At 44.7% G+C, this 25,454-nt stretch overlaps 1 protein-coding gene and 1 non-coding gene across 2 annotated transcripts in view; one reads left to right on the top strand and one right to left on the bottom strand.

Moving 5' to 3' along the window:
* Positions 1 to 23,907, bottom strand: part of LOC132576361 (extracellular serine/threonine protein kinase FAM20C-like) — a 33,006-nt gene extending 9,099 nt beyond the window's left edge. Inside the window, exons 1-7 of the mRNA XM_060245442.1 lie at positions 23,081 to 23,907; positions 20,625 to 20,800; positions 18,638 to 18,716; positions 14,141 to 14,233; positions 12,786 to 12,901; positions 11,934 to 12,114; positions 6,248 to 6,357 (exon numbers count right to left, since the gene is read on the bottom strand). Coding sequence (XP_060101425.1) covers positions 6,248 to 6,357; positions 11,934 to 12,114; positions 12,786 to 12,901; positions 14,141 to 14,233; positions 18,638 to 18,716; positions 20,625 to 20,800; positions 23,081 to 23,619 — 1,294 coding nt within the window. The 5' untranslated portion in view covers positions 23,620 to 23,907. The remainder of the gene's footprint in view (positions 1 to 6,247; positions 6,358 to 11,933; positions 12,115 to 12,785; positions 12,902 to 14,140; positions 14,234 to 18,637; positions 18,717 to 20,624; positions 20,801 to 23,080) is intronic.
* Positions 10,756 to 10,827, top strand: TRNAA-AGC (transfer RNA alanine (anticodon AGC)). Its single transcript has one exon. It is a non-coding gene; the product is annotated as a tRNA-Ala (tRNA).
* Positions 23,908 to 25,454: the final 1,547 nt, after the last annotated feature.

The following is a 25,454-nucleotide window of genomic DNA, read 5'->3' as shown; positions in this document are numbered from 1 at the left end:
AAATCTTTCGACAGCTATTTTTCATACTTTTCTTTGATTGAAACACTGGCAAATTACTGTGAAAAGTAGCAAAGAATTGTACTGCAATTAATGAATTAATTTCAAGTTATATGAAGTTCATACAAGTTTTTCTGCAGTTACCCCAAAAAGGAATGCCCACTCCCCACCCCTCCCAGCTGAAAAAAACACACATACCATTCTTTGCCACCCAGAACTCCCGGGGAAATCTCCCCAAAAGAACATACTGCAAGGCACATGAAAGCTCATACCTTGAAGAACACTTCATGGGTCTAATGTGCCAGTGGATGCCAGCTTTTCTCTCAAACACTGGGAGTGTAGGAGAAGGAAAGAGAGGCAGCCCAGCTCCTCTCTGCACACCTCAGAGACGGGGCGGGGCTAGCTTTGCTAGGGGCGGGGCTAGCTTTGGCTTTTCTTGTTACCCAGTAGTGAGGCTTCTGTGGCCTAGTACCGGATCACGACCCTGCAAATGGGAAAAACTGAGATAGAGTATAAGTAATTGAAAAGGAAGATTGAACAAGTTGGCATAAATGACTGGCATAGGGTTGCCAGCCTCCAGGTAGAGGCTGGAGATCTCCCACTATTACAACTGATCTCCAGGCAACAAATTAATTCGCCTGGAGAAAATGGCCACTTTGGAAGATGAGCTGTATGACATTAAACCCCATTGAAGTTCCTCCCCAAGCCCTGCCCTCCTCAGGCTCCACGCCCGCCCCCCAAAATCTCCAGGTATTTCCCAGCTTGAAGCTGGCAACCCTAGACGTCAATGACAGAAGGGATGAGTGGGATCCATCCAGTTTATGTATCTAAGTAAAGTGCTTGGCTTTAATAGAAGAAGAGGAGGAGATTGGATTTATATTCCGCCCTTCACTTAGGGTTGCCAAGTCCAATTCAAGAAATATCTGGGGACTTTGGGGGTAGAGCCAGGAGACAGTAGGGGTGGAGCCAGGAGCAAGGGCGTGACAAGCATAAATGAACTCCAAGGGAGTTCTGGCCATCACATTTAAAGGGACCTTTTCAATTCCTTCCTTCCATAGGAAATAATGAAGCATAGGAGCACCTTCTTTTGGGGCTCATAGAATTGGACCCCCTGGTCCAATCGTTTTGAAACTTGGGGGGTACTTTGGGGAGAGGCACTAGATGCTATACTGAAAATTTGGTGCCTCTACCCCAAAAAACAGCCCCCCCGAGCCCCAGATACCCGTGGATCAATTCTCCATGATTTTCTATGGGAATAAATCTCCTTAGGGAATAATAAGAGTTCCCAGCAGACATTTCCCTCCCCTCCCCCTGCTTTCTGACGACCCTGAAGGGGAGGAAGGTCTCCAAATGGGGGATCCTCTGTCCCCACCTGGGGATTGGCAACTCTACCTTCACTACCCAAAGGAGTCTCAGAGTGGCTTACAATCTCCTTCCCCTCCACACAACAGACACCCTATGAGGTAGGTGGGGCTGAGAGAGCACTAAGAGAAATTGCTCGAGAGGAACAGCTCTGAGAGAACTTGTGACTGACTCGAGGACACAGCAGGTGCAAGTGGAGGAGTGGGGAATCAAAACCGGTACTTCCAGATAAGAGCCTGCACACGTAACCACTATACCAAAGTGGCTCTTTCCCCCCAGATTCCCAAAAGAAACAGCCTGGTGTGAAATATGAAGAGTTGCTGGCATAACCAAGAGAAAAGGTAGGTTGAATGACAGCACATAGCTATATTAACAGACTAAATGGAAAATGCTGATTATTCTGTAGCAGAAGGTGGACCATGTAGGCCTGAATCTGATTTACAGCTCTGGGTATCTAATCCAAATAACATTATTTCCCTGCCCACAGATAGCTACTTAACACATGGTCATGGGTTATGTCGACATCATGAATTTGGTTTAAACTGGATCAATTATCATGGCCTACCCCAAAGAGTCCTGGGAACTGTAGATTTCAAGACTGCTGAGAACCTTTGCTACATGTTTCTTAGCAGTTCTTAGGGCTCCGGGAGGAAGACTATGGCTGCAATCCTCTTTCCTGGGAGTGAGCCCCACAGTATAAAATGGGACTGACTTCTTAGTAGATCTGTTAAGGATTGCCCTATAATACAGGGGTGTCAAACTAATTTGTTATGGGGGCCGGATCTGACATAAATGAGACCTTGTTTGGCCAGGCCATGTGTATCATAACATGTAATGCCAGGTAGCACAGAGATAAACTTTATAAAGAACACACACAAATATTTTTTTAAAACTTAAAATATTCTTAAACGATTAGCATTCTTGCAATATTTTGGTTATTTAACAGTCTCTGATAACTGACACCTCTTGCTCTGAATTATTGCATCAAAATCTGGCAACAATGTCTATGCTGTAGCAATCTTGAGTATGCTGTTCAGATGTTGTTCAGGTGTGTATCTGTAAATTGCATACCTACTTTTGATTTACTTACATTCATTACAGAAATCTCATGGTCAATGCTCTGTGTCCTAAGACCTTGGGGAAAACATTAAATGGCTGGGCATTATAAGCTTTTTTTTACATAAGTTGCTTTGTGTGCTGGTCAAGAAACATGTGAAGGCACCATGACACAGACTGAGGGCTATGTGTTTTTCTACAAAGCTGTAGTCATCCCCAGAAAAATAACTGCAACTCCTATGAGGCAGTGCAAAAACAGAGAGATTGTAAATTATAGTGGTCAGTATGAGAGAGAGAGAAGCAAGGCAAAAAACTCTTACTTACTTTGAATAAAACTGTTGGTATTACAGGTGCCTTTTGCATTTCTCTTGGGGGACTGAGGCAGCCAGCAAAGCAGCCCAAGAGAGGGGGAGGGAAGAGGAGTCTCAGCCAATAGAGGAGCTTGGCTCTGTAGCTCTGCTGTGTAACTGAGAGAGCCTGGCACAGCTCTAGCTTTGATTGAGAGAGCTCTAGCTGTGCCAGGCTCTCTCAGTCACACAACAGAGCTACAGAACCAAACCCTCCATTGGCTGAGGCTCCTCCTCCCTACTCCTCCCTTGGTGAAGAGGGAGGCGCAAGAGGTAAAGAGTAAGGAGAGGCTGCTGTGCTCAGTTGCCTCAGTCCCATTGAAAAAACAAAAATGACAGAAGCAGGAGAGAGGGAGAAGGAAGCAGACCATAGGCAGTGCCTCATGGGATGGACAGAAGCCCTCTGGGGGATGGATCAGGCCTGCAGGCTGGACATTTGGCATGAGCTAACTGTTTAGAGATGCAGACTTAGACCTGACTCTGATTTCAGAGAAGGCTGGAGCCAGGCAGAGTCCTCCAAATGATTCAGAATGCATACAGTAACTAACTTTCTTGAAAGCACCTGCACAGGAAAACATAACCAGTCAGCAAAGCTTGGCTGTCCTTTCCTGCTCAAGGTGATTCTTGACGTGGGGCTACTTTCAAACAGCTCTCCCTACTGCCCATTCTCATGAATCTGATGTGATGCAATATCAGTTTTCTCATACACTGCTGTGAATGGGTGAGGATGTACATCTGCTGGTTTTTGTTTTGATAGAGTTACTTATTTTTATTCAACGTGGAATGTAGGTGAAATAAAGCAGGATGCATTTATGCAGCACTGCAGGGTTCCCACTAGAGGGCACTGCTGGCTGCCATATTCCACATAAGTAGCCAAAGAAAGGACAAGAAAACAGCTAAGGCTGCTTGATTTTATTTTCCCTGCTTTCATTCTGCAAACACTTATAGGGAAGCATCTTGAAAATGTGGAAGCTAATGTACAACGGATAATGCACATAAAGGTGAATGATGCTGGTTCAACAATAGAAAAGAAGCATGAGTGTGGAGTAGGGTGGCCAAGTCCAATTCAAGAAATATCTGGGGACTTTGGGGGTGGAGCCAGGAGACATTGGGGGCAGAGCCAGGAGCAAGGGTGTGACAACTCCAAGGGAGTTCTGGCCATCACATTTAAAGGGACAGCACACTTTTTAAAATGTCTTCCTTCCATAGGAAATAATGAAGGATAGGGGCACCTTCTTTTGGGGCTCATAGAATTGGATCCCCTGATCCAATTGTTTTGAAACTTGGGGGGTACTTTGGGGAGAGGCAATAGATACTATACTGAAAATTTGGTACCTATACCTCAAAAAACAGCTCCCCCAAAGCCCCCAAAACCTCCAGATCAATTCCCCATTATACTCTATGAGAATCGATCTCCACATAGGGAATAATGAAGTGCCCAACAGACATTTCCTTCCCCACCCCCCACCCCGGTTCTGGTGACTCTGAAGAGGGATTGGCATCTCTACTCATGAGTTGCTGCCATCTTCTTCAAAGAAACACAGACACACCATAAGAACATAAGAGAAGCCATGTTGGATCAGGCCAATGGCCCATCCAGTCCAACACTCTGTCACACAGTGGCCAAAAAAATTACACACACACACACACACATATATATATACACACTGTGGCTAATAGCTACTGATGGACCTCTGCTCCATATTTTTTCTCTCAACCTCCTCTTGAAGCTGTCTATGCTTGTAGCCACCACCACCTCCTGTGCTAGTGAATTCCACATGTTAATCACCCTTTGGATGAAGAAGTACTTCCTTTTATCCATTTTAACCTGACTGCTCAGCAATTTCATCGAATTCCCATGAGTTCTAGTATTGTGAGAAAGGGGAAAAGTACTTCTTTCTCTACTTTCTCCATCCCATGCATTATCTTGTAAACCTCTATCATGTCACCCCGCAGTCGACGTTTCTCCAAGCTAAAGAGCCATCCCAAGAGGAAACCTTTCAATCGAAGACTGAAGCCTCTGGAGGTGTAAAGGCACATGGTCCTCTGGGGGCGGGGCTTCCCCCCCCCCCCGCAGGCCAGCTGACTGGGGGCGGGAAGAAGCCTGGGAAAGCGGAAGAACCCCCACTGGGACCTGGAGATTGGCAAGTCTAGAGTGGAGGGCACTTCTGCTGTGACACACAAAATATGATTACCATAAAACTCGGTGAACAAAATCTGCCTTCTTCCAATTAGGTGCTCTGGTGAGTAACAACACAACTATCAAATTACAATAACTAATATGATACAATCTGAAATCAACATGGTTTCAGGCACACTGTTAAAAAAAAAATCACCTGATCCTACACGCAAATGGGCGTAACCAATTCCCGCAGCCTCTTCTCAGGAAAAGCAGCATGTGTGTGGGGGGTGTGTGTGGAGTTTGGAGCAGACAAGCAGAGCAGGTGCTTAACCCTTTCCCCAATGGCCATGCCCCCCCACCCCCCGCTGCTGCTCCTTCCGCCTTACAGGGTTCCAAACATGCATTCAGTACCCTTTCCCTCCCGCCACATTGCTGCTTCGGATTGCTTCCCCTAGAAGCTACTTTGCATGCTGTGAATGTCTGCCTGGGATTGGCATTTACCCCTGTGTGATGCATAGTCGGGATCCCTGCAGTGCTCCAAACGATTTCAAAAAGGAAGGAAGGTTTGTCTTACAAAAATTGCTCAAAATTGATAAAAACTGCACGTCACAAGGAAATTTTAATGACCCCATTGGACAGGGATAGATGATCCAACACATGGTGGGGAATCAATTATAAGCAGAAGAGCAACTTAGATGCAATGAAGAGCACTGATTAATACTACTTTTTGTATGCCTCAGTCACCAGCTAGAGCTGCAGCTGAGATCCGTGGCACTCACAGCTCTCTGTGTGGGTGAGCTTTGCAAATCCCACTTTGCACATTTCAGGGGAAGCGTGACTCACTCCCCTCTCTTTTGACATGCTTCTAAGTGGCTCTCAGAATCAGCCATTTTATGCCTGTGTCCGTAAGCATGCTTTCAGAATAGATACACGCATGGAAAAAATAGCCCCAGAAAGGACCTTAATTGGTTCATTGCGACATGTTTCTGTAGGCAGCAATCTGCTTCATCTGATGTGTGAAAATTGATTGAGGAAGGTACAAGAATGTAGCCCCATGTGCTGAGCACACCAGAGAATAAACCATACTGAAAGAAAGGTGAGAACAAAAAAGTAACAGGGAGACAATCTGGGCTGTAGATGTATATAGTTAACATATATTAACTTGATATAGCTAGAGAAATCTACCTCAGAGGAGACAGAGGCACACGTGCAGTGGTAAGCTGGGACACGACTCTTGAACTCCATGTTGTGTCATGAAAAGGGAACTATGATGAAGCCTAGCTCTTTCAGTTACAAGCTGAGCTAAAGGATCTGGACTGGCAGTACTAGTTAGAAGCCTCAGGAAAAGGCACACGCGGCTTACCCATCAGGAAGTCAAGTACAGTCATGTCAATGAGGTTGAGAAGACGGGAAGTCTGGTCATACGGTGGGGTCTGTCGTACCTGAGTGCAGTAATTTTGGTTCAGCTCCCACCTTAGAAAAGATCATTATTAAACATTATTATAAAATGCACATGATTGTTTTAACTATCTGCACATTTCCTTTTAGCCCTCTGATATCCTCCCTAGATCAGTGCACTTCAGCCTTTCCAGACTCAAGACCTGCCTTTAATGCCCAGATGGTAACACACAGGACCTACTGAACCACTGTGGGAGGACATCAAACTCACAAGACAGGGAGAGGATGGGCAAGAATTAGGAGTTCACTGGTGGAGAGGGATCCTCAAAATAACTGAATACACACGCATTAACCCGCCTTATACTGAATCAGACTATTGCTCCATCAAAGTCAGTACTGTCCACTGAAACTGTCAGTGGCTCTTTAAAGTCTCAGCCAGAGGTCTTACCTGCTCCTTTCAACTGGAGATTCTGGTGACAGAATCTGGGCCCTCCTGCATACAAAAAAGAGGCTCTTCCATTCAGCTGCAGTCCCTCCTCATGTATCTGGTGACCTTATTGCCTGCTTTCTCTGTCTCTCTTTCCCCTCCCTTCAGTCAATTGAATATGGGGGGGGGGGGAATGAATGCCCGTGGAATTATGCCCCACCCCTCAACAGGGATTTTACTGGAGAAAATGAAATGAGTTGTTGCTGGGGAAAGAGGCTTTGGGGTCTGTTAAGCAACTCCCTGAGACGTTTGAGGAAAAATTCTGGAAGCAGAGTAAAGTTTAAACGAAACCCTGGGGAAAAGCCAACAGGAGATGAAATGTCTCTGGTTCGGGAGGACTCATCTCAAAGAGATGAAGGGTTAGCTGTTACTTTTCTACCGGGTAAAGGATCAGAGTTGTCCATTGACATGGTGACAAACAGTATGGAGTGTCTGCCAAAGTCTCGAGGCAGCAGGAGGAAGGTGGCGGGCCTAACTTGCCTGGGAAATTATAGATGTTTGTATACAAATGCTAGAAATGTTCGAAGTAAAATTGGCGAGTTGGAATGTTTAGTGTTGGGGAAAAACATAGGCATTGTGGGAATTTCAGAAACTTGGTGGAATGAGGAGAATCAGTGGGACATGGTGATTCCTGGATATAAGCTATATCGGGAGGATAGGGAGGGAAGCGTTGGAGGTAGGGTGGCTCTGTATGTCAGAGAGGGTATACAGTCCAGTAAGACTGAGGTCAAAGAATTAGATTCCCTTCTAGAAATGCTTTGGGTCGAAATAGAGGGCCCAAAAGGAAATTTAACTATGGGAGTTTGTTATCGCCAACCAAATCAAAAGATAGAGGACGATTATAATATGATGGAAGGATTAAAGATAGCGGCTGAACGTAAAAACTGTGTTGTAATAGGTGATTTTAACTACCCGCAGATTGATTAGGTCAATATGTGTTCAGGTCGAGAGAAAGAGATTGAGTTTCTAGATGCACTCAATGACTGTGCTATGGAGCAGATGGTCACAGAACCTACCAGGGGTGGGCGATCCTGGATTTGGTCCTAAGTAATGCTTAAGACTTGGTGAGAGATGTAAAAGTGATCGCACCGCTTGGGAGCAGTGACCATAACGTTATTGATTTCACCATTTGTATAAATAGGGAGTTGCCCCAAAAGACCAGCACAACCACGTTTAACTTTAAAAGGGGTAAATTCTCTGAGATGAGGAGGCATGTGAATAGGAAACTGAAAGGAAAGGTAAATAAAGTCAAAAACCTTGAGGAAACTTGGAGGCTATTTAAAACTGCAATCCTAGAAGCTCAGATAAAATATATACCACAAGTTAGGAAAGGCACAAACAGGTATAAGAAAAGGCCTGCATGGTTAACAAACAAAGTAATGGAAGCTGTAAAAGGTAAGAAGGACTCCTTTAAGCAGTGGAAAGCTAGTCCAAGTGAGATTAATAAAAGGGAACACAGGCTGTGGCAAATCAAATGCAAGACTGTCATCAGGCAGGCAAAAAGGGACTATGAGGAGCATATTGCAAAAAACATAAAGACCAACAATAAAAATTTCTTCAAATATATTAGAAGCAGGAAACCAGCCAGGGAGGCAGTGGGGCCCTTGGATGACCAAGTGGTAAAAGGATTACTGAAGGAGGACAGGGAAATGGCTGAGAAGCTGAATGCATTTTTTGCCTCAGTCTTCACTGTGGAAGATGAGAAGTGTTTGCCCGCTCCAGAACCACTAATTTTGGAAGGGGTGTTGAAAGACCTGAGTCAGATTGAGGTGACAAGAGAGAAGGTCCTACAACTGATTGAAAAATTAAAAAATAAAAAGTCACCAGGTCCAGATGGCATACATCCAAGAGTTCTGAAAGAACTCAAAGTTGAACTTGTGGATCTCATGAGAAAAATATGTAATCTTTCATTGAAATCTACCTCCGTTCCTGAGGACTGGAAGGTAGCAAATGTCACCCCCATCTTTAAAAAGGGTTCCAGAGGAGATCAGGGAAATTACAGGCCAGTCAGTCTGATTTCAATACTGGGAAAGTTGGTAGAAAGCATTATCAAGGACAGAATGAGTAGCACATTGATGAACACAAGTTATTGAGGAAGACTCAGCATGGGATCTGTAAGGGAAGATCTTGCCTCACTAAACTGTTACAGTTCTTTGAGGGGGTGAACAAACATGTGGACAAAGGGGACTCAATAGATGTTGTTTACCTTGACTTCCAGAAAGCTTTTGATAAAGTTCCTCATCAAAGGCTCCTTAGTAAGCTCAAGAGTCATGGAGTAAAAGGACAGGTCCTCTTATGGATCAAAAACTGGATATTTAATAGGAAGCAGAGAATGAGTATAAATGGGCAGTCTTCACAGTGGAGGATGGTAAGCAATGGGGTGCTGCAGGGCTCAGTACTGGGTCCCATGCTCTTTAACTTGTTCATTAATGATCTGGAGTTGGGAGTAAGCAGTGAAGTGGCCAAGTTTGCAGATGACACTAAATTGTTCAGGGTGATGAGAACCAGAGAGGATTGTGAGGCACTCCAAAGGGATCTGTTGAGGCTGGGTGAGTGGGCGTCAACATGGCAGATGAGGTTCAATGTGGCCAAGTGCAAAGTAATGCACATTGGGGCCCAGAATCCCAGCTACAAATTCAAGTTGATGGGTTGTGAACTGGCAGAGACTGACCAAGAGAGAGATCTTGGGGTCATGGTAGATAACTCACTGAAAATGTCAAGACAGTTTGCGATTGCAATAAAAAAGGCCAACACGATGCTGGGAATTATTAGGAAGGGAATTGAAAACAAATCAACCAGTATCGTAATGCCCCTGTATAAATCAATGGTGCGGTCTCATTTGGAATACTGTGTACAATTCTGGTCACCGCACCTCAAAAAGGATATTATAGCATTGGAAAAAGGGCAGCTAGAATGATTAAAGGTTTGGAACACTTTCCCTATGAAGAAAGGTTAAAACGATTGGGGCTCTTTAGCTTGGAGAAACGTCGACTGCGAGGTGACATGATAGAGGTTTACAAAATAATGCATGGGGTGGAGAAAGTAGAGAAAGTAATACTTTTCTCCCTTTCTCACAATACAAGAACTTGTGGGCATTCAATGAAATTGCTGAGCAGTCAGGTTAAAAAGGATAAAGGAAGTACTTCTTCACCCAAAGGGTGATTAACATGTGGAATTCACTGCCACAGGAGGTGGTGGTGGCTACAAGCATCGCCAGCTTTAAGAGGGGATTGGATAAAAATATGGAGCAGAGGTCCATCGGTGGCTATTAGCCAAAGTGTATATATATGTATGTGTTTGTGTATGTGTGTATATGTATGTATGTATATGTGTGTGTGTGTATACACACACAGAGATATATTGGCCACTGTGTGACACAGAGTGTTGGACTGGATGGGCCATTGGCCTGTTCCAGCATGGCTTCTCTTATGTTCTTAAAGTTTTTAGAAGGTGACATCTTTGGGAATCATGATTTTGTAGTGTCATTTTTCAAGCCAGGGGTGAAGCAGCATGGGTCAGTAGTTTCATCCCTCCCGTGTTTCTGGTGGGTGGGCACAGCATTCTCTTTAACCTGATGCCCGTATCATATTAATTGGTTTAAAATATTTTACTTCAGTTTTCCTGATGTTTCATGCAACCTGGGATATGCTAAAATCACCATCACAAAAATATACAGTATTAAGTAGCCAGGTATATAAATGAGTAGTAGTTAAAGAGTGAACAAGTGATGCAATACAGGTTTTAAAAGCAAAATATATGCAAGCTATTTTTATCTTTTAGAAAAAAACAAACTTATGCAGGGAGCAGCACAGCAGGGTCACAATCAGGAAGAACAACAACAGCTCAGAACCAGAAAAGAAGCAACCATGTTTTCATCTGGCATTTAAGCACCAGCAAAATGGAAAAAGGAGAGAGTGCAGCAGATGCAGTGCCTCTGCTGAGAAGGCTTTAACCCTGGTCACTATATCCCTCACCTCAGAAGGCAAGGAGCTATGGCTCAGTGGCAGAGCATCTACTTAGCATGCAGAAGGTGCCAGGTTCAATCCCTGGCAGCTCCAGTTAAAAGGACCACACAGTAGATGATGTGAAGGACCTCAGCATGAGACCCTGGAGAGCTGCTGCCAGTCTGAGTAGATAATACTGACTTTGATGGACCAGTGGTCTGATTCAGTATAAGACAGCTTCGTGGGTTCATGTGAGCCATGAGGAGGTTCATAAGGGAGGAGATAATCCTTTAGATATCCTGGGGCCAGATCATATATAGAACTTTGAAGGTCAACATCTACAGTTCTGAATTCTGGCAACAAATGTGGTTGGTTTTTTGTTTTAAAGCGGGATACTATGACTAGTACAACATAGGCTTGCCAATCCCCAGGTCCCAGCGGGGGTTCTCCCACTTTCCCAGGCTCCTTCCTGCCCCCCAGTCAGCTGGCCGGCGGGGGAAAACCCACCCCCACAGCCACGATGTGACTTTCTACCTCAGGAGGCTTCAGTCTCCGATTGGAAAGGTCTCCTCTTGGGATGGTGTGTCTGTGTTACTTTGAAGAAGTTGGCAGCAACTCTTGAGGAGAGATGCCAATCCCTCTTCAGAGTCGCCAGAACCAGGAGGGGGGGGGAGGGAAACGTCTGTTGGGCACTTCATTATTCCCTATGTGGAGATTGATTCTCATAGGGTATAATGGGGACTTGATCTGGAGGTATCAGGGGCTCTGGGGGGGCTGTATTTTGAGGTAGAGGCACCATATTTTCAGTATAGCATCTAGTGCCTCTCCCGATAATACCCCCCAAGTTTCAAAATGATTGGACCACGGGATCCAATTCTATGAGCCCCCAAAGAAGGTGCCCCTATCCTTCATTATTTCCTATGGAAGGAAGGCATTTAAAATGGTGTGCTGTCCCTTTAAATGTGATGGCCAGAACTCCCTTGGAGTTCAATTATGCTTGTCACACCTTTGCTCCTGGCTCTGCCCCAATATCTCCTGGCTCCACCCCCAAAATCCCCAGATATTTCTTGAATTGGACTTGGCAACCCTAGTACAACATGACCTTGTTAACACTCTTGCCACAGTGTTCTAGAATCTAGGCCACTTCTCTTCCCTCGACCCTGTGTATCTAGAGCTATCTCTAGGTTGGGTGCCTTGTTTATATGTTTTCAGCAACATACTCAGCTTTCTTGGATTTGGAGTAGGAACGCCTCCAGGGACTTCTCCATGAGCGCCGCTTAGCCAGTTTCTCATCAGGCAGGAGAGTTGCCATGGAGCCCTCAAGCAGGTCAGGTTTGCCACACAAGGCATGTTCAGTGGAACAATAGTAGGAGCATACGCCGAAGAAGCACACGTTGCCAGCTGAGGTGACCCAGAAGAAAAAGAAAATGAAGGAAAGCAAAGGTCATGGGAATGTAATACCAGAAAAAAACTGATGTGTGTTGATGCCACTAACAACATCATAAGCAAATACAAAAAAGTCACACAGAAAGGAAGAATGTAGAGAATGCCAACAGGCTCCGTGTAAAATCAGCTTTTCAAGATGATATATCCAAACACTAATACTAATGTCTTACAAAAAGTCTCAGCAACATTTTCTTCATGTAAATCCAATTTATTTTACCACAAAGCAACCAGCCTTGGAAAGGTGTGGATTGGTCCATATTCATATGCCATGCGTCCACAATGTCCGTTTATTTCCTTTAGCTGCATATATAGATTATATTTACAGCAGATTAATCAATAATGCGATAGGTTCAATCGATTTTACTATTCTTGTTTCGCTTTCATGCTTTCTCAGCCCAAAGCTTATCACATTACAAAGCATAGCTTCTTCCTTTTACTATCACTTCACTCTCATCTTCAGTAGAATTAACATTAAACACCTGTTTCTGTTACACATTTGGCCTGGTTATTCAACACAATTATTCATTACGGTGGGAGAAAGACACATTTTGGCTTTGTAGGTCTGTTTTCACAATGACCAAAATAAACTCAACTTGTGCAAAGTGACTGGCTGGAAAAATACTCACCTGGTGAAATAAAGAAAGTTTTAAGCAGTTTCTGGTCAGTCGTGATGTCACGGATGTCCTTTGCTATATTCACTAAACGGCCAGAAACTGGAGGAATTCTTCGGAAATCCAGGATCCTTCCCAGAAGAGAAGAGCAAGCAGGAAACTCAAACAGGTTCCCCTGTTGTGGTTACTCAGAGCATGCAGCTAGATGCAAATCGCTGTCTTTACTGCACTTAATACTTCTGTTGGCTCCCACTGGATGTAGAATACCATTTCAGGGACTATCAAGGATCTGGTTCTTGGCCTAGTGAGCTGTCCCACTTAGGCCACAGAGCCATTTTTGGACAGGTAAAGGAAGGAATAGGGTTTGTGATGTTAGTCTCTATGGCTGGCAGCGAAGATGAAACCTCTGGACTGGCTGGGCCAGTGGTGACTCAAGGCAGGTTAGTACTGGAGCCACCTCAATTTTCACCTCACAATCAACCCCCACCATGTTGCCCCCCCCCCCGTCCTTACCTTGCTGCCGCTGTACCCACCCCAGTGAGTTTCTCACTTTCTCACAATTTTTGCTTCCTTCAGACCCTTCTGTAATCAGCATGTGAAGCCATTTATGTCCTGAATGCTCCTTTTACTCTTTCATGATAGTTTGGATATCATTTTTGGTGCCCTGGTAATGGTATGAGAACATGAGAAGCCCCATAAGACACTCGTGGCTTGCTCTGCTGGTTTTAGAGAGGCTTGGGGCAGAAGAGAAGCCTTAGTTCCCTTGGATTCTAGGATGTGGCAGCAAGGTAGAGACAGGATGAGGAGAAGGTAAAAGGTTACTGCTCCCCTCCACCTGAGCTGGCTCTGGTCAGATCTGGAATAATTAGAGAAACCTTTGCCCTGAACTAAATGGCCAGGCTAGCACAATCTCAGAAGCTAAGCAAGGTCAACCTTAGTATGTGGATGGGAGACCACTAAGGAAGTCCAGAATCGCTATGCAGAGGCAGGCAATGGCAAACCACCTCTGAATGTCTCTTGCCTTAAAAACTCTATTGAGCTGCTGTAAGTTGGCTGTGACTTGACAGCACTTTCATTCCTTTCCTGATCCACATAGGCTGTGCCTTCTGCTTACTGTCCTTCAGCGTCCAGTTGCTGACTTTAAGGGCCTTGGGCTTGAGAGCAGACCCTGCTGGAATAGAGTCAGATACAGCCACTCACAGCCCTTTCTGGGCCCTGGGATGCTAAATGAGACAGATTTTTGTCCATTCCAGTGGCAGGATCTCAAACTGGCCAAGACTGGTGCAGTGAGCTAGCACAGTCAAACCATCCACTGCACCCTTGAGAACAGAGCTGCTGTATTTGAGCAAGGATCCTGGGGCTGGTCTCACCTGTCCAGGTGAAAAGCTGCTATTTCTGCATTATGACGTTCAAAGTCTGAGAAGTAAAAGAAATCTGCTGGAGTCTCCTGGTCTCGAGTCTGCCTGGGGGTAAAGAGAGGAAGCATGTAGAAGGGTTAATTGTCCGGGCCTGAACTCAAGCCCTGACTCAATGATAGGGATTATTAGGAAAGGGGGTGAGAATAAAACAGTTGATATCATAATGCCCTTGTACAGATTTAAGGTGTGGCCTCATTTGGAATACAGTTCTGCTCAATGTATCTCCAAAAGGACATTACCCAGCTGGGAAAAGTCCAGAGCAGGGCAACCAAGATTATTAAGGTTAGAGCACCTTCCCCATGTGGAAAAACTCAAGAGTCTGGGACTTGTCAGTTTAAAACAGATTACTAAGGGGGATTGACATGATAGAGGTTTATAAAATTATGACTGGGGTGGAGAGAGTTGGCAAAGAGAAACATTTTTTCCTCTCCCAAAATATGAGAACCTGAGGGCATACAATGAAGCTGATGTGTAGTATATTCAAGACGGACAAAAGAAAATACTGCCTTACACAGAGAGTGAATAAAATGTGGAATTTGCTGCCAGAGGATGTATTCATGGCCATAGGAATAAATAGCTTTAAAAGGGGATTAGATACATTCATGGAGGATTAGTCTATCAGTGGCTACTAGCCATGGTGACTGAAGGGAATTGCCACATTCAAAGGTACTAAGCCTCTGAATCCCGGAGCCAGGAGGCAAAGGAAGACCTCAGCCTCTATGCCATGTTGTTGGCTATCAAGGGGAACTAGTTGGCCACTGTGTAAAACAGGATGCTGGACTAGATGGACTATTGGTTTGATCCAGCAGAGCTCTTCTTATGTCTTGTGATAACATACATCTGCCCACCCCACCCCAAATCCTGGCCATGCTTGAAAGCTGGTTCAAAGTTGGCAAGACTCAATCAGTTGTTCAAAGACATCACACCAAATCAAAGTTTGCAGTTTAGCATGCAAATCATAATTTGGAAGCATGCAAGCCCACCATGGTTTAGAACCACTAAAGCTCTGCTTCTGGTTTGTAAGTTCAGTCACGATACCAAACCACAGTTAGCACAAGCCCACTTCAAACCATAGTTTCTGATTTTGGTTTTCCAATCAATTGCAAATCATGGTTTATGACTTTAGATATTGTACTAATCCACATGAAGCTTTCTTAATTGTGGCTTTGTATAATGTTTGGGGTTGTTTTTTGAGCCAAGGGTCAAAAGAAGCATGATACTGGTAGGTCCATGAAAGGAAGGGATGTTTGTTTCAACTGGTGAAATTTCAGGGATTGGAGAGGATGATTAAAACACCACTATCCCTGCACAGCTCCTATTTCCATTTTATTTTAAATTACGGTTTCATCAGTTCATGGATCTCGCAGCATCTCATCTGGTTTCGGTCCCAATGATAATTAAGATAGCACAAAGTCAATGTGGTATCTAGGGTGATCAATAGTGTCCAGGGAGATCAATGGTGTCTGGGGAGATCTAGGTTCAAACACCAGCTCATCATGAAAATTCACTGGACAGGGTAGCCATGGGATGGTCCTTCTTTTTTAGCCTAACCCTTTCAACAGATTTGCTGTAAGGATACAATGGCGGCAGAGAGAACTATCCCGAACTGCTTGAAGGGTTGCTTAAAAATGTACTAAATAAATAAATGCAAAGGTTAAACCTTTCACCACCAGAGGTCGCACCTTACCATTGAAAACCAGCAACAACCTGAATGGCTCTCTTCGCCATTCCAGGATCTGGCAGTCATTTAAGAAGGAAGGTAGATCCAAGTGGGGTGTCCTTGATGGACCAATGGTCTGATTCAATGTAAGGCAACTTCATATGAGCCAGTTATTGTCCTTACCACAGTAGTGTCTGCATGTATCTGAGGTAAGATCAGTGATAAAATACCATTAACCTACTGGCGGGGGAGAATGTCCTTCATTCTACAGACTCTACAGTGTGCAGAAGTTTCCAATATCTACTCCAGAAACGGTCAGTAATGAGGCCAGCTGGTGAAGAATTGAATGTCCATTTCCTCCACCATCAAAGATGCAAGGCCCCTGATCGCTGGGGGATAAAGTAGATTACAACCATTACCTTGTTGGGATTAGGAAGATCCCAGCAGCCAGAAAGTTCATGTGACTGAAAAACGGATGGTCAATGCTTAAGAACTGGAAATACTTCCCCCTACTATCCTCTTTAGTTAACATACTGTGCTGGCTGCTAAGGATTTGACCTGTCCACTGCCCATGTTTAAAAATCTCTCTGTAATTGTGCCTTTAACAGTGTCTTGATCCATAGCAATGAGCAGGCAATCATGCTTAGGTCCATGCCATGAAAGGCTTCCCCTGCTAATTGCTGCAGATCAAAAATACCACTAAAGGTGAACAATCAAGTCACAAAACCCTGTGCTCTGGTCTGACAGTAGCCCAGGTGAATCTGTCCGATATAAAGCTCTAAAACCAGATTGCTTCTCTCTCTTCAGTGTAACAAGTCACATGACTGGGGGTGCAGGTGGAAGTGAAGAAGACTCCTTCGTTCCCCTTCAGATATCATTGGATGATATGAAGGAAGTCTCTTCCTATCATCCATTGACCAGAAGAATTCAGTGGAACCTGAAATGATTATTATTGAAGGGATATAGTTCTATAGAAGGGGATATCAATCTAGACTGAATAGGGGAATAATAATTCTACATTAAGAGTTGCAGAAATGGGGAAGTTCACCAGGGCAGTAAGTAGAGATATTGCCTATTCTTCCCGTGGGGAATCTTGTCATTAGAATGTGAAGAAGCCTGGCTGCAGATTCCAAGAACAATTGTTTAGTCCTTAGGGAAAATCCTCCTTCACTCAGTGATCGTTGACATTGCAGTGAGGGACATGCCAAGGCAGTAGGTATTGACTTCCACCCTCCATGAAGAGATTATCACCAAGGAAATTTCATGCACTTTTCCCCTGCAGTTCATGTGCAGCTTTTTTAACCTTGGTCGTTTTCGCACTTAGCGTTTGCTCCCCTTATTCCACGGCGCAATTATGTCCGGCTCATTTTCCTCGTTTTCGCACATGGACTCATTTGCGGAGTCGCTTTCCATGAAGCCCCGGCTCAAATCGTTTTCCCACTGGCATCGACTTGAGTTCGATGCCCTGTCAATCATTTTTTTTTAAGCGCAAGTCTGGTTGCGTAAGGACGTACTAACGTAACATCGGCAGTCACAGCTGTTCCTTCCCCTTCTTTTCGTGGACAAACCGCATCACGTGTGCTGCTGCTGCTTATGGATTGGCTGCAGCTGTAGAATCCTCCACAGCCCTTTATGTATTAACAGAAGCATTCACAGTGGAGAATCCTAGCACTAGATTCCCCCCCCAAATTCTGAAGTTGCGAAATATCGCAATAACGAAGAGAGAGAAATCGAGGGGTTTGTGTGTGTGTGTGTGGCAGCTTCTTCCTTTCCCAGCCTCGCTCCCTCCCGGGTGGCGAAGCTGGGATTTCCTCTGCGCTCTTTCCCCTCCCTGGCTGGCGCTTGCAACGGGGACCTGACTGATTCCTGCCGCCAGAGCTCCCCCCCCCGCCCCATTCTCTCCTTCCCCTTCTGTGGCGCGTGTGAGGAGCTCGGTCGCGTCTACTTTCTAACCGAGCGGAATGTAGCCAGGGAGAAGAATGCAGGACTCCAACTTGCCATTTTATACATGGCGATTTTGTGCAGGTCCAGAAATCCTGGTGGCACAGCTGAGGGAGGCATTGCCTTTTTAAAACACACACACATGAACGCTTTGGCCCACGCCGGCACTAGATTTCTCCCCCCCCCCCCAACAATGTATAATGTAGTTGCGAGATAACACAACAGCGAAATAACGCAGGAGGGTTTTTTTTGTTGTTAATTTCGAAATATCGCTATTACGCAAGAAATATGAAGTTTTTTTAAAAAAATGGCCGTGCGGGCACTTTTGGGAAGCGCCGCGAACGGCTGATGATTGGCCAAGGGGGTGGATGGGGTGGGAGGACGGAAAGGGAGAGGGTGACGCCCACAAAGCAGTCGATCCGGCGTGGATGGATTTCCCACAGCAAACTCCGAGGAGTGGATCCGGTGTGGATCCGGAGGTTTTCAAAAACTCCGGAAGGAGGTGGATCTAGATACTCCGGCGTGAAACCCCTGCAGCACCAGAGCAAGACGCAGCGCCGGAGCAACAGGTGCGAAAACCAGGAAAAGATCCGGAGGTAAATGGGGTGCTATGCCGGAGTAAACGCTAGTGCGAAAACGGCCCTTGTGTTGAGATAGGAATGAAAGGGGCTAGCCCTCCAGATTTCTACAGAAAGAATTCTGGCTACTTATGAATTCAGAGAAAGTAAGAATGTTCCAAGGTTATGCATTTGCCAAGCAGAGTCCTGCAAAGATTATTTCAATGCACAGGAAGGAGCTTTGATTCAGAATATTGATGCAGGTAAGTCACAAGTTTTGGCTCTACTCACTTCATGGGTTTGAAGAGGGCCTTGCCTTTGTTGGGAAAGGTCATGATTATCTTCAGTTGGGTCCCTCCAGGCTTCTGGACTGAAATAACATTATTGTAAGTATTTTTAGTACAGTGCCACCCAAGTGTATCATGCTTTGCAGAAGCAAAAAAAGGGGAAGGGGATAGAGAGAGAGGCTCCTGCCGCTCTCACAGTTCTAAAGGCCAAACTAGACCTGATGATGGGGTGTTTGAGAAAAGGTCTCCTGCTGTTTGTTTGTTTTCCCAAGATTAAAAAGCAGCAGGAGAGGCATAATGAGGTTATGGTGCTTTCGCTGCCATGCTAGGTTTGCAGTCTCAATTGCTCCCTTCCCTTCCTGCTGCTGTTTGCATATACAGATACCCAATTATATCCTGCTATGCATGACCCACTTCTCCAAGCAGTGAGAGGTTCCAGAATCTAGTGCTTACCCCAGTTGGTTCCATTTGGAGGGCAGGGCACTAGAGAGAACTGTGGATTTTTTTTTGCAATGGACACTTTATATTCAAGTGTACAATTGGGGCAAAGGTGGAAGGAAAGAGGCCTTCATACAGAGCAGCAGATAAGCTACCCCAGAAAGAGCTCTTGCACCCCCCCCCCCCAGGGGTTTCAGCCAGCTCTCAGCACCAGCTCTCCACTCTCCTTCTCTCTTTCCCTGTTCACATCTGAAGTGGAATTCCTTTCCTCACACTCATCTACCCACTCCCTGTGGTAGTGTAGTGAGTAAAGCGGAGGGTATCACCTCAGCCAATCCTTGCTGGCTGCTTGATCAGAATCATTAAAATCTATTGAGGGGGATAGCGACAATATTTATTCATTTACTTAAAGTGTTTTTATGCCACCTTTCCACCCAATCAGGGTCCACAAGGCAGTGAACATTAAAAAAGCCCCAATAAAACATTTAAGAAATTAGAAATATTTAAAATTATAAAATGATTGAAAACACAAACACAAAAGGAGGGTCAATAACTGTTTTGGAGGATATGCCAGATAGAAGAAGAAAAAAAGTTGGTTTTATACCCGCCCTTCACTCGAAGTTTCAGAGAGACTTACAATTGCCTTCCCTTCCTCTTCCCACAAGACACCCTGTGAGGTAGGTGGGGCTGAGAGAGCTCTGCTCTTGAAAGAACTGTGAGTGGCCCAAGGTCACCCAGCAGCTGCATGTGGGGAATCAAACCAGATTAGAGTCCACCGCTCTGAACCATTACACCAAACAGAAGTCTTCACCCACTAGGGAAAGACACCAATAGAGGAAGACAGATGACTCTCCCTGGGGAAGGAGTTCCAAAGTTTTGGTTCCACAACCAGAAAGTCCCTTCCTGGGGTTGCCACCCATGTAGCTTCAGGTAGTGGAGGCAACCAGTGCAGGGTTTCTGAAGATGACCAGAGTGTACATATAGGTTTGTATGGAAGGAGGTGATTCTTAAAGTCCCAGGCTGAACAGGGTTTTAAATTAAGACATTGCTCTTATTATATAGTCAGAGCCACAGTGATTGGGATCCAGCCTCTTTACAATACTTTTGGGGAGGGAGGGACGAGGGGGGGGGGTACAATGGCATATTTAAAGCATCGTTACCTTTAGGAATGAGGATTAAGTGGCAATTGAGCATTAAACAGATTAAACCAAAGGCTATGCAGAAATTAACAGAAAAATAAGAGCTTATCAGAATGCCAGAGTTGCTACTGCTCCCTGCTAGGAGATAGAAGAAAGCTGGTACTCTTCATTTGCATTTCTAATATCAGAAAAATCCCTTTGGAGTTAGCACTGAGGCAGAACTAGCAAAAATCTAGGAGTAAAGGGACTCTCTTCCCACCTCCCGTCAGGGTCGTTTCACTGGCTAGGCACCAAACCTAGAAGGATACAAAGTGAAATGAAAAGGAGAAGGGGAATCAGAAGGAAGAGGCAAGGGGACAGGATGGAAGAACCAAAGATGAGTAAGTGCAGGGATCAGAATATGGCACACAGTACCTGAACTGACAATTTTCTGTGTGGCCAAATCCTCTAGCAAGGCATGACGGGTGGGGTCATTGCGGCCATACAGTTCATAACGATTGATGCCTGTGTTAAACTGAAGCCAAGGAGGGTAGGCATCCTTTGACATTTGCTCCATTAGATGGACCACGTCTACCGCACTGTTGCTCATCCTGCAAATCCAAGACACCCCACCACCACCACAACACACAACAACAATGGTATTTGGTGTCATGCAAATACATCTCAACTGGTCAACAATCTAGTAACAACTTAAACTGTCTGGTGGACAAGAACCACTTGTTACTATGGAGTCAAGAAGCACTTCGCATCTCTTCACCTTTCCCCAAGATGGCCACTGATACATTAGTTGTGGCCACCACATTGCCTAGTGTCGCTTTGTACACCTCCAGAGATATCACCACATTTGTTTAAACACTGACGGTACAATCTTTTTCAAACAACAGAAATGCCATAGGAGATACATGTACATGACTCTGGGTGCTGGCAAAAGGCTGAGGTTCATCTATGCTGTAATGGTAGCTAGGACCACAGCAGTTTGCATTGCCACTGGGAGCTTCAGAGGAAAGGCATGGCAACAAAAATGGGAAGGATCAATTGTTCTGGATATGGTGAAAGCATCAATTATTTCACAATCCGTATTTTTCTTCAGCATTCAATTACAGTGACTGCTACATAGGGAGGCCCAGACAAGCCTAATAGACTTTGAGTAGTCATTACAGGGATGCAGAGTTTTTATCCATAGGCAGCACCATCCTGTTATCATCTAAGAAACTCAGGAGGGAGTACTTTGCATGCCTTGATTAGTATGGAAGACAACCTGGTCCCATTTGAAAAGGCTGCGAGGAAGCCCAGGCAGCTGGGTGTTCTGGACCATCTATCAAGCACTAGAGGTCTTGCTTCGAATGCCAGGAATTCTAGGAGAGAGCCCTGGAATATTTGGGAGCTGGGGGAAGAGAAAGGGAAGGCTTTTTTTAAAAAACCCTCTTCCAAGGGTAGGGGAGATTGGCTTCAAGAACATCAGCTGGGCAGAACCAACACAAGATGAAAACTGAAACCTATTGACAAGTTTATTCTGTCTCTCAAGATCATCATAGAGATGTTTTAGACTCAGGGAAAGAGGAATACATTTCTCTCATCTTTTGTTCAATAGACATGGTTGTTCACTCTCTTTTCTGTAACAGATGGCTTTCAGTACAAGTTTTTTTTTCCTTTTATGAAATGGATCTTTTATTGTCATCACTCTGCCTACATGAAAAGGGGGGAGGAATTAAAAAACAAATTCAATCCAGTTTAATCAAGAAACATGGCTGGGGGAGGGGAAGCCTTTTATCTGAAGAAAAGTCTTTGCCTCTTTGAAGTGAGAAGTTTAGGCTTCCTTTAAGGACTGATCTGGCCCATCCAGAAGCTTGCAAGCTTCTCATTTTGCAAGTGGCAAAAAGGTTCTTATTTCTGTTGAAGAAGATGGAACAAGAGCTGAACTTCTCATTATGGTCTGGCAATTTGGAACCTGAGCCAGCTGAAAAAATTCCACATGCTCTTGGCAAAACAAAGATGCCCATGAAGACCATTTTACCAAGGACCATGACAATGGTACCTTGGACATTTTGAGCAAATTATATGCTTTCTATCTACAGGATCTAATGAAAAACCTTTGATATCCTGGAAAGTTGCTTCTAAGGGTAGATCATATAGATACTTTATACTCAATTGGACTGGTAATGCAACTCCATATATCTATATTTAGAAAGGTTATATCAGCACTAATTATCCATTTAGTTCAGAAATGGGCTCATAATCAGCTCACTAGAACTTTAGGTAAAGATCTCATCTACACAAGATCACAAAGGATAAAACTGAGGCTCAATACATGCAAGGCATGTATTCAACCACCAATTCACGTTACTGCATATAAAATGTGTACCTTCTGAATCCATGGCATGCTCTCACCTCTGTCTTTAGTTCATAACGTGTCTTGAAAAGTATTCATAGCACATATATATTTAAGCCATCTTCCCATATTGGGAGCCATGCATTCCTAACATATCCTTAGCAATGCTAGCCCAATATGCTTGTGATCTCTGCATATCATGCCTGAGTACCACTCTTTAAGAAGCAAAATAAAAACATCAGAAGCCAATCATTTAGCAGCATTAGAAGCAATACCCAATATATGCAAAAAATAAATCAGCATTAAAAGCCAGGCGAATGAGCATAATGTTAACAAGACAGTCTCAGGTCTCATCACCCAGTATTCCGTCTCCACAGTCCTGAGGATCTGACCCTTCTATATAGGGGAAAGCAGAATTAAATATTGTTTCATAACCTATGTGAGATTACATTTAAGGGCCAGCACAGAAGTGGATCAGTACCAGGATCAATGGGCCATACCACTGTCCCTGTATTCCTGGAAGAAAGATATGGTCTCTCACCATTCATCACTCCTACTGCTTTTCAGTTTGAACTTAATCTTGGAGTTGATAACAAACAGCTTGTCTTTTGCTGTAACTGCTGGTGTTGGAATCTTATAGAGAGGATGATCAAAAAGAGCAGCAAGCTTGAACTTATCTCCCCAGACGTTGGCTTCTTGATGCTTGAAGCTGTGATCTTGGTGGTCTGTATTGCTCCTGCCACCTGGATATGATGTACCTCCCAGAAAATGAGAACCTTTTTCTAGGGAGCCATTACTACCACTAAAGTCCTGTAGAATCCTCAGGTTCAGCTTATTCTGGATTCCTAAAATGGGATTGGCTGGCAGGAGGCCCATGGGATCCATTGTTTTGGGGCTACAGTCGGAGGAACCATGGCCAGAAGAAAATGCTAAATCCAAGATAATGTGTATCAGGACAGCCAAAAGGAGAAGAAAAAAAATAACAACTTTAAACTTCCTTTGGAGCACAGAAGGCAGGTGGCGTAACATCTTCTCAGAGCCCCAGATAGCAGCAAGATAAAATGTGGTAGCAAGGTCCATGTGCGAGTGGCACAATATCTGCCACAAAAAAGGCTAGAAGCATCCCATCTAGTGATGGAACAAAGGTCTCCTGCAGTTAGAATTCCAGTATTAGAATCCAAAAAAGAAGAGATTTTTCCAGGCAAAATATAAGGCTTAAAAAGTGTTCTCTAGTCATTCATAGCAGTGCAAAAAAATTAGTTTCAATCTCATGCAAACCCATTTCTAGTAGAAAGAATTCCTTTCATATAGAATTCTTCAGCAGGAAAGAGGCAGGAAATAAGGTTGCAGATTGCTTTATCGCTGTTGATAAGAAAAGAGCAGGGGGTGCCAAGGCTAACAAGAACAGGCCAGGCTCTCACTCAACAGCAGATTGGTCAATGCTATTCATCTATTTAAAAATTATCTTCTCATATGACAAACCCTTGATTAACTTCTCTGCCCACCCCTTGTCCACTCATCTAATCTTTTTGTTTACCTCCACCACCCCCCCTACTCAGGTACATTCACTCTCCACTAACATCATCATTCATTGCTCCATAAAAATGGTTAGATATTAGATCCCCCCCCCAAAAAAGAAAAGTTTCAAAGCCCATTGCCAAATGGTGGTATGCATCAGCCACAAATTAATCAAAGGTAATTTTTTTTGTAAGTTTCTAGGATTCTGAGGTGTAACACAAGACAAGCTCTATGGAACCAGACCAAAAAATTCATCTCAGCTGACATTGTTTTCTGTAGAAGGTAACTGGTTAGCCTGCATATGGTTGTGACAGCCCTTCCCCACCTTGTCTCCTTCAACATCCGGGACTAAGTGACAGTCTCTGACACTGAACCTGGAGTTTCCACCATGCTGCTGACAGCCCTCTCCTTTGTGAGTTAGTTATCAACCTAAGTCCCCTATGCTTGTAGTCATAATCACATCCTGTGGCACTGAATTCCATAATTGTACACTGTGTAAGGAAATATTTTTTTTTTGTTCCGTCCTGAAGCTGGTGGTGGACAGTGAGATCAGGCTGCAGCCAACCTATGGCAACCCTAGGGGTTTCAAGGCAAGAGAAAAGCAGAGGTGGTTTGCCATTGCCTGTCTCAGTGTAGCAACCCTGGAGTTCCTTGGTGGTCTCCCATCCAACTACTAACCAGGGTTGACTCTGCTTAGCTTCTGAGACTGGGCTAGCCCAGAGGTGGCCAAACTGCAGCTTGGGAGCTACATGTGGCTCTTTCACGCATATTGTGCAGAGGTCAAGGAGGAGCCTAATGCAGGGTTACTTTCAAGTGTGCATAGCCATTGGGACCTCAGTCAGCCTCTGAGTTCTAATCCATAGGTAGGTGGCTATTTCCACCTTGTGTGAAGCAGGGAAGGAGGGAGAAATAGGCAGGCTTTCCTCCACCATAGAGGTCACCCAGAGACCAAGAGCAGGGAAAGAGAGCAGAAGAGCCAAGGGAGAAAAGTGAGTGCATAGGGTAGGGAAGCTGCTGGCTGCTGCACCAAGTCCAGCTGAACACACACTCAGGATTCCTGCCCTTCCCTGCAGACCCAGTGATCTGGATGTAGCTACCATCAAGAAGGGCAACAAGACTTGAGAGCATTGTGAGAGGGAAAGAAAATGAGATGACAAGCGCTAGTGGTAGCTCTTGGCTCAGCAAGCAACAACAGTGGCGGGATGGCTCTGGGATGGTTAATAGCAGGCCCTGCAGCCAAGCCAAGCATGCTGTGGCACTAAGAAGCATGTCTCCCTCCCTTAGCCAGCTGGCTCAGGTCTGGTAGCTGGGGGTTGTGGCCTGCCAAGAGACATAGTCCTGACAACTTTGTAGGTGTGCCGAGCTCAGGAGAACTGCTGCATCCCACTCCTGTGCCG

The sequence above is a fragment of the Heteronotia binoei genome, chromosome 8, assembly GCF_032191835.1.
Source record: "Heteronotia binoei isolate CCM8104 ecotype False Entrance Well chromosome 8, APGP_CSIRO_Hbin_v1, whole genome shotgun sequence".
In the NCBI taxonomy this organism is placed as follows: domain Eukaryota; kingdom Metazoa; phylum Chordata; class Lepidosauria; order Squamata; family Gekkonidae; genus Heteronotia; species Heteronotia binoei.
The sequence above is the reverse complement of the archived record's forward strand: the minus strand, read 5'-3'. Positions and strand labels throughout refer to the sequence as shown.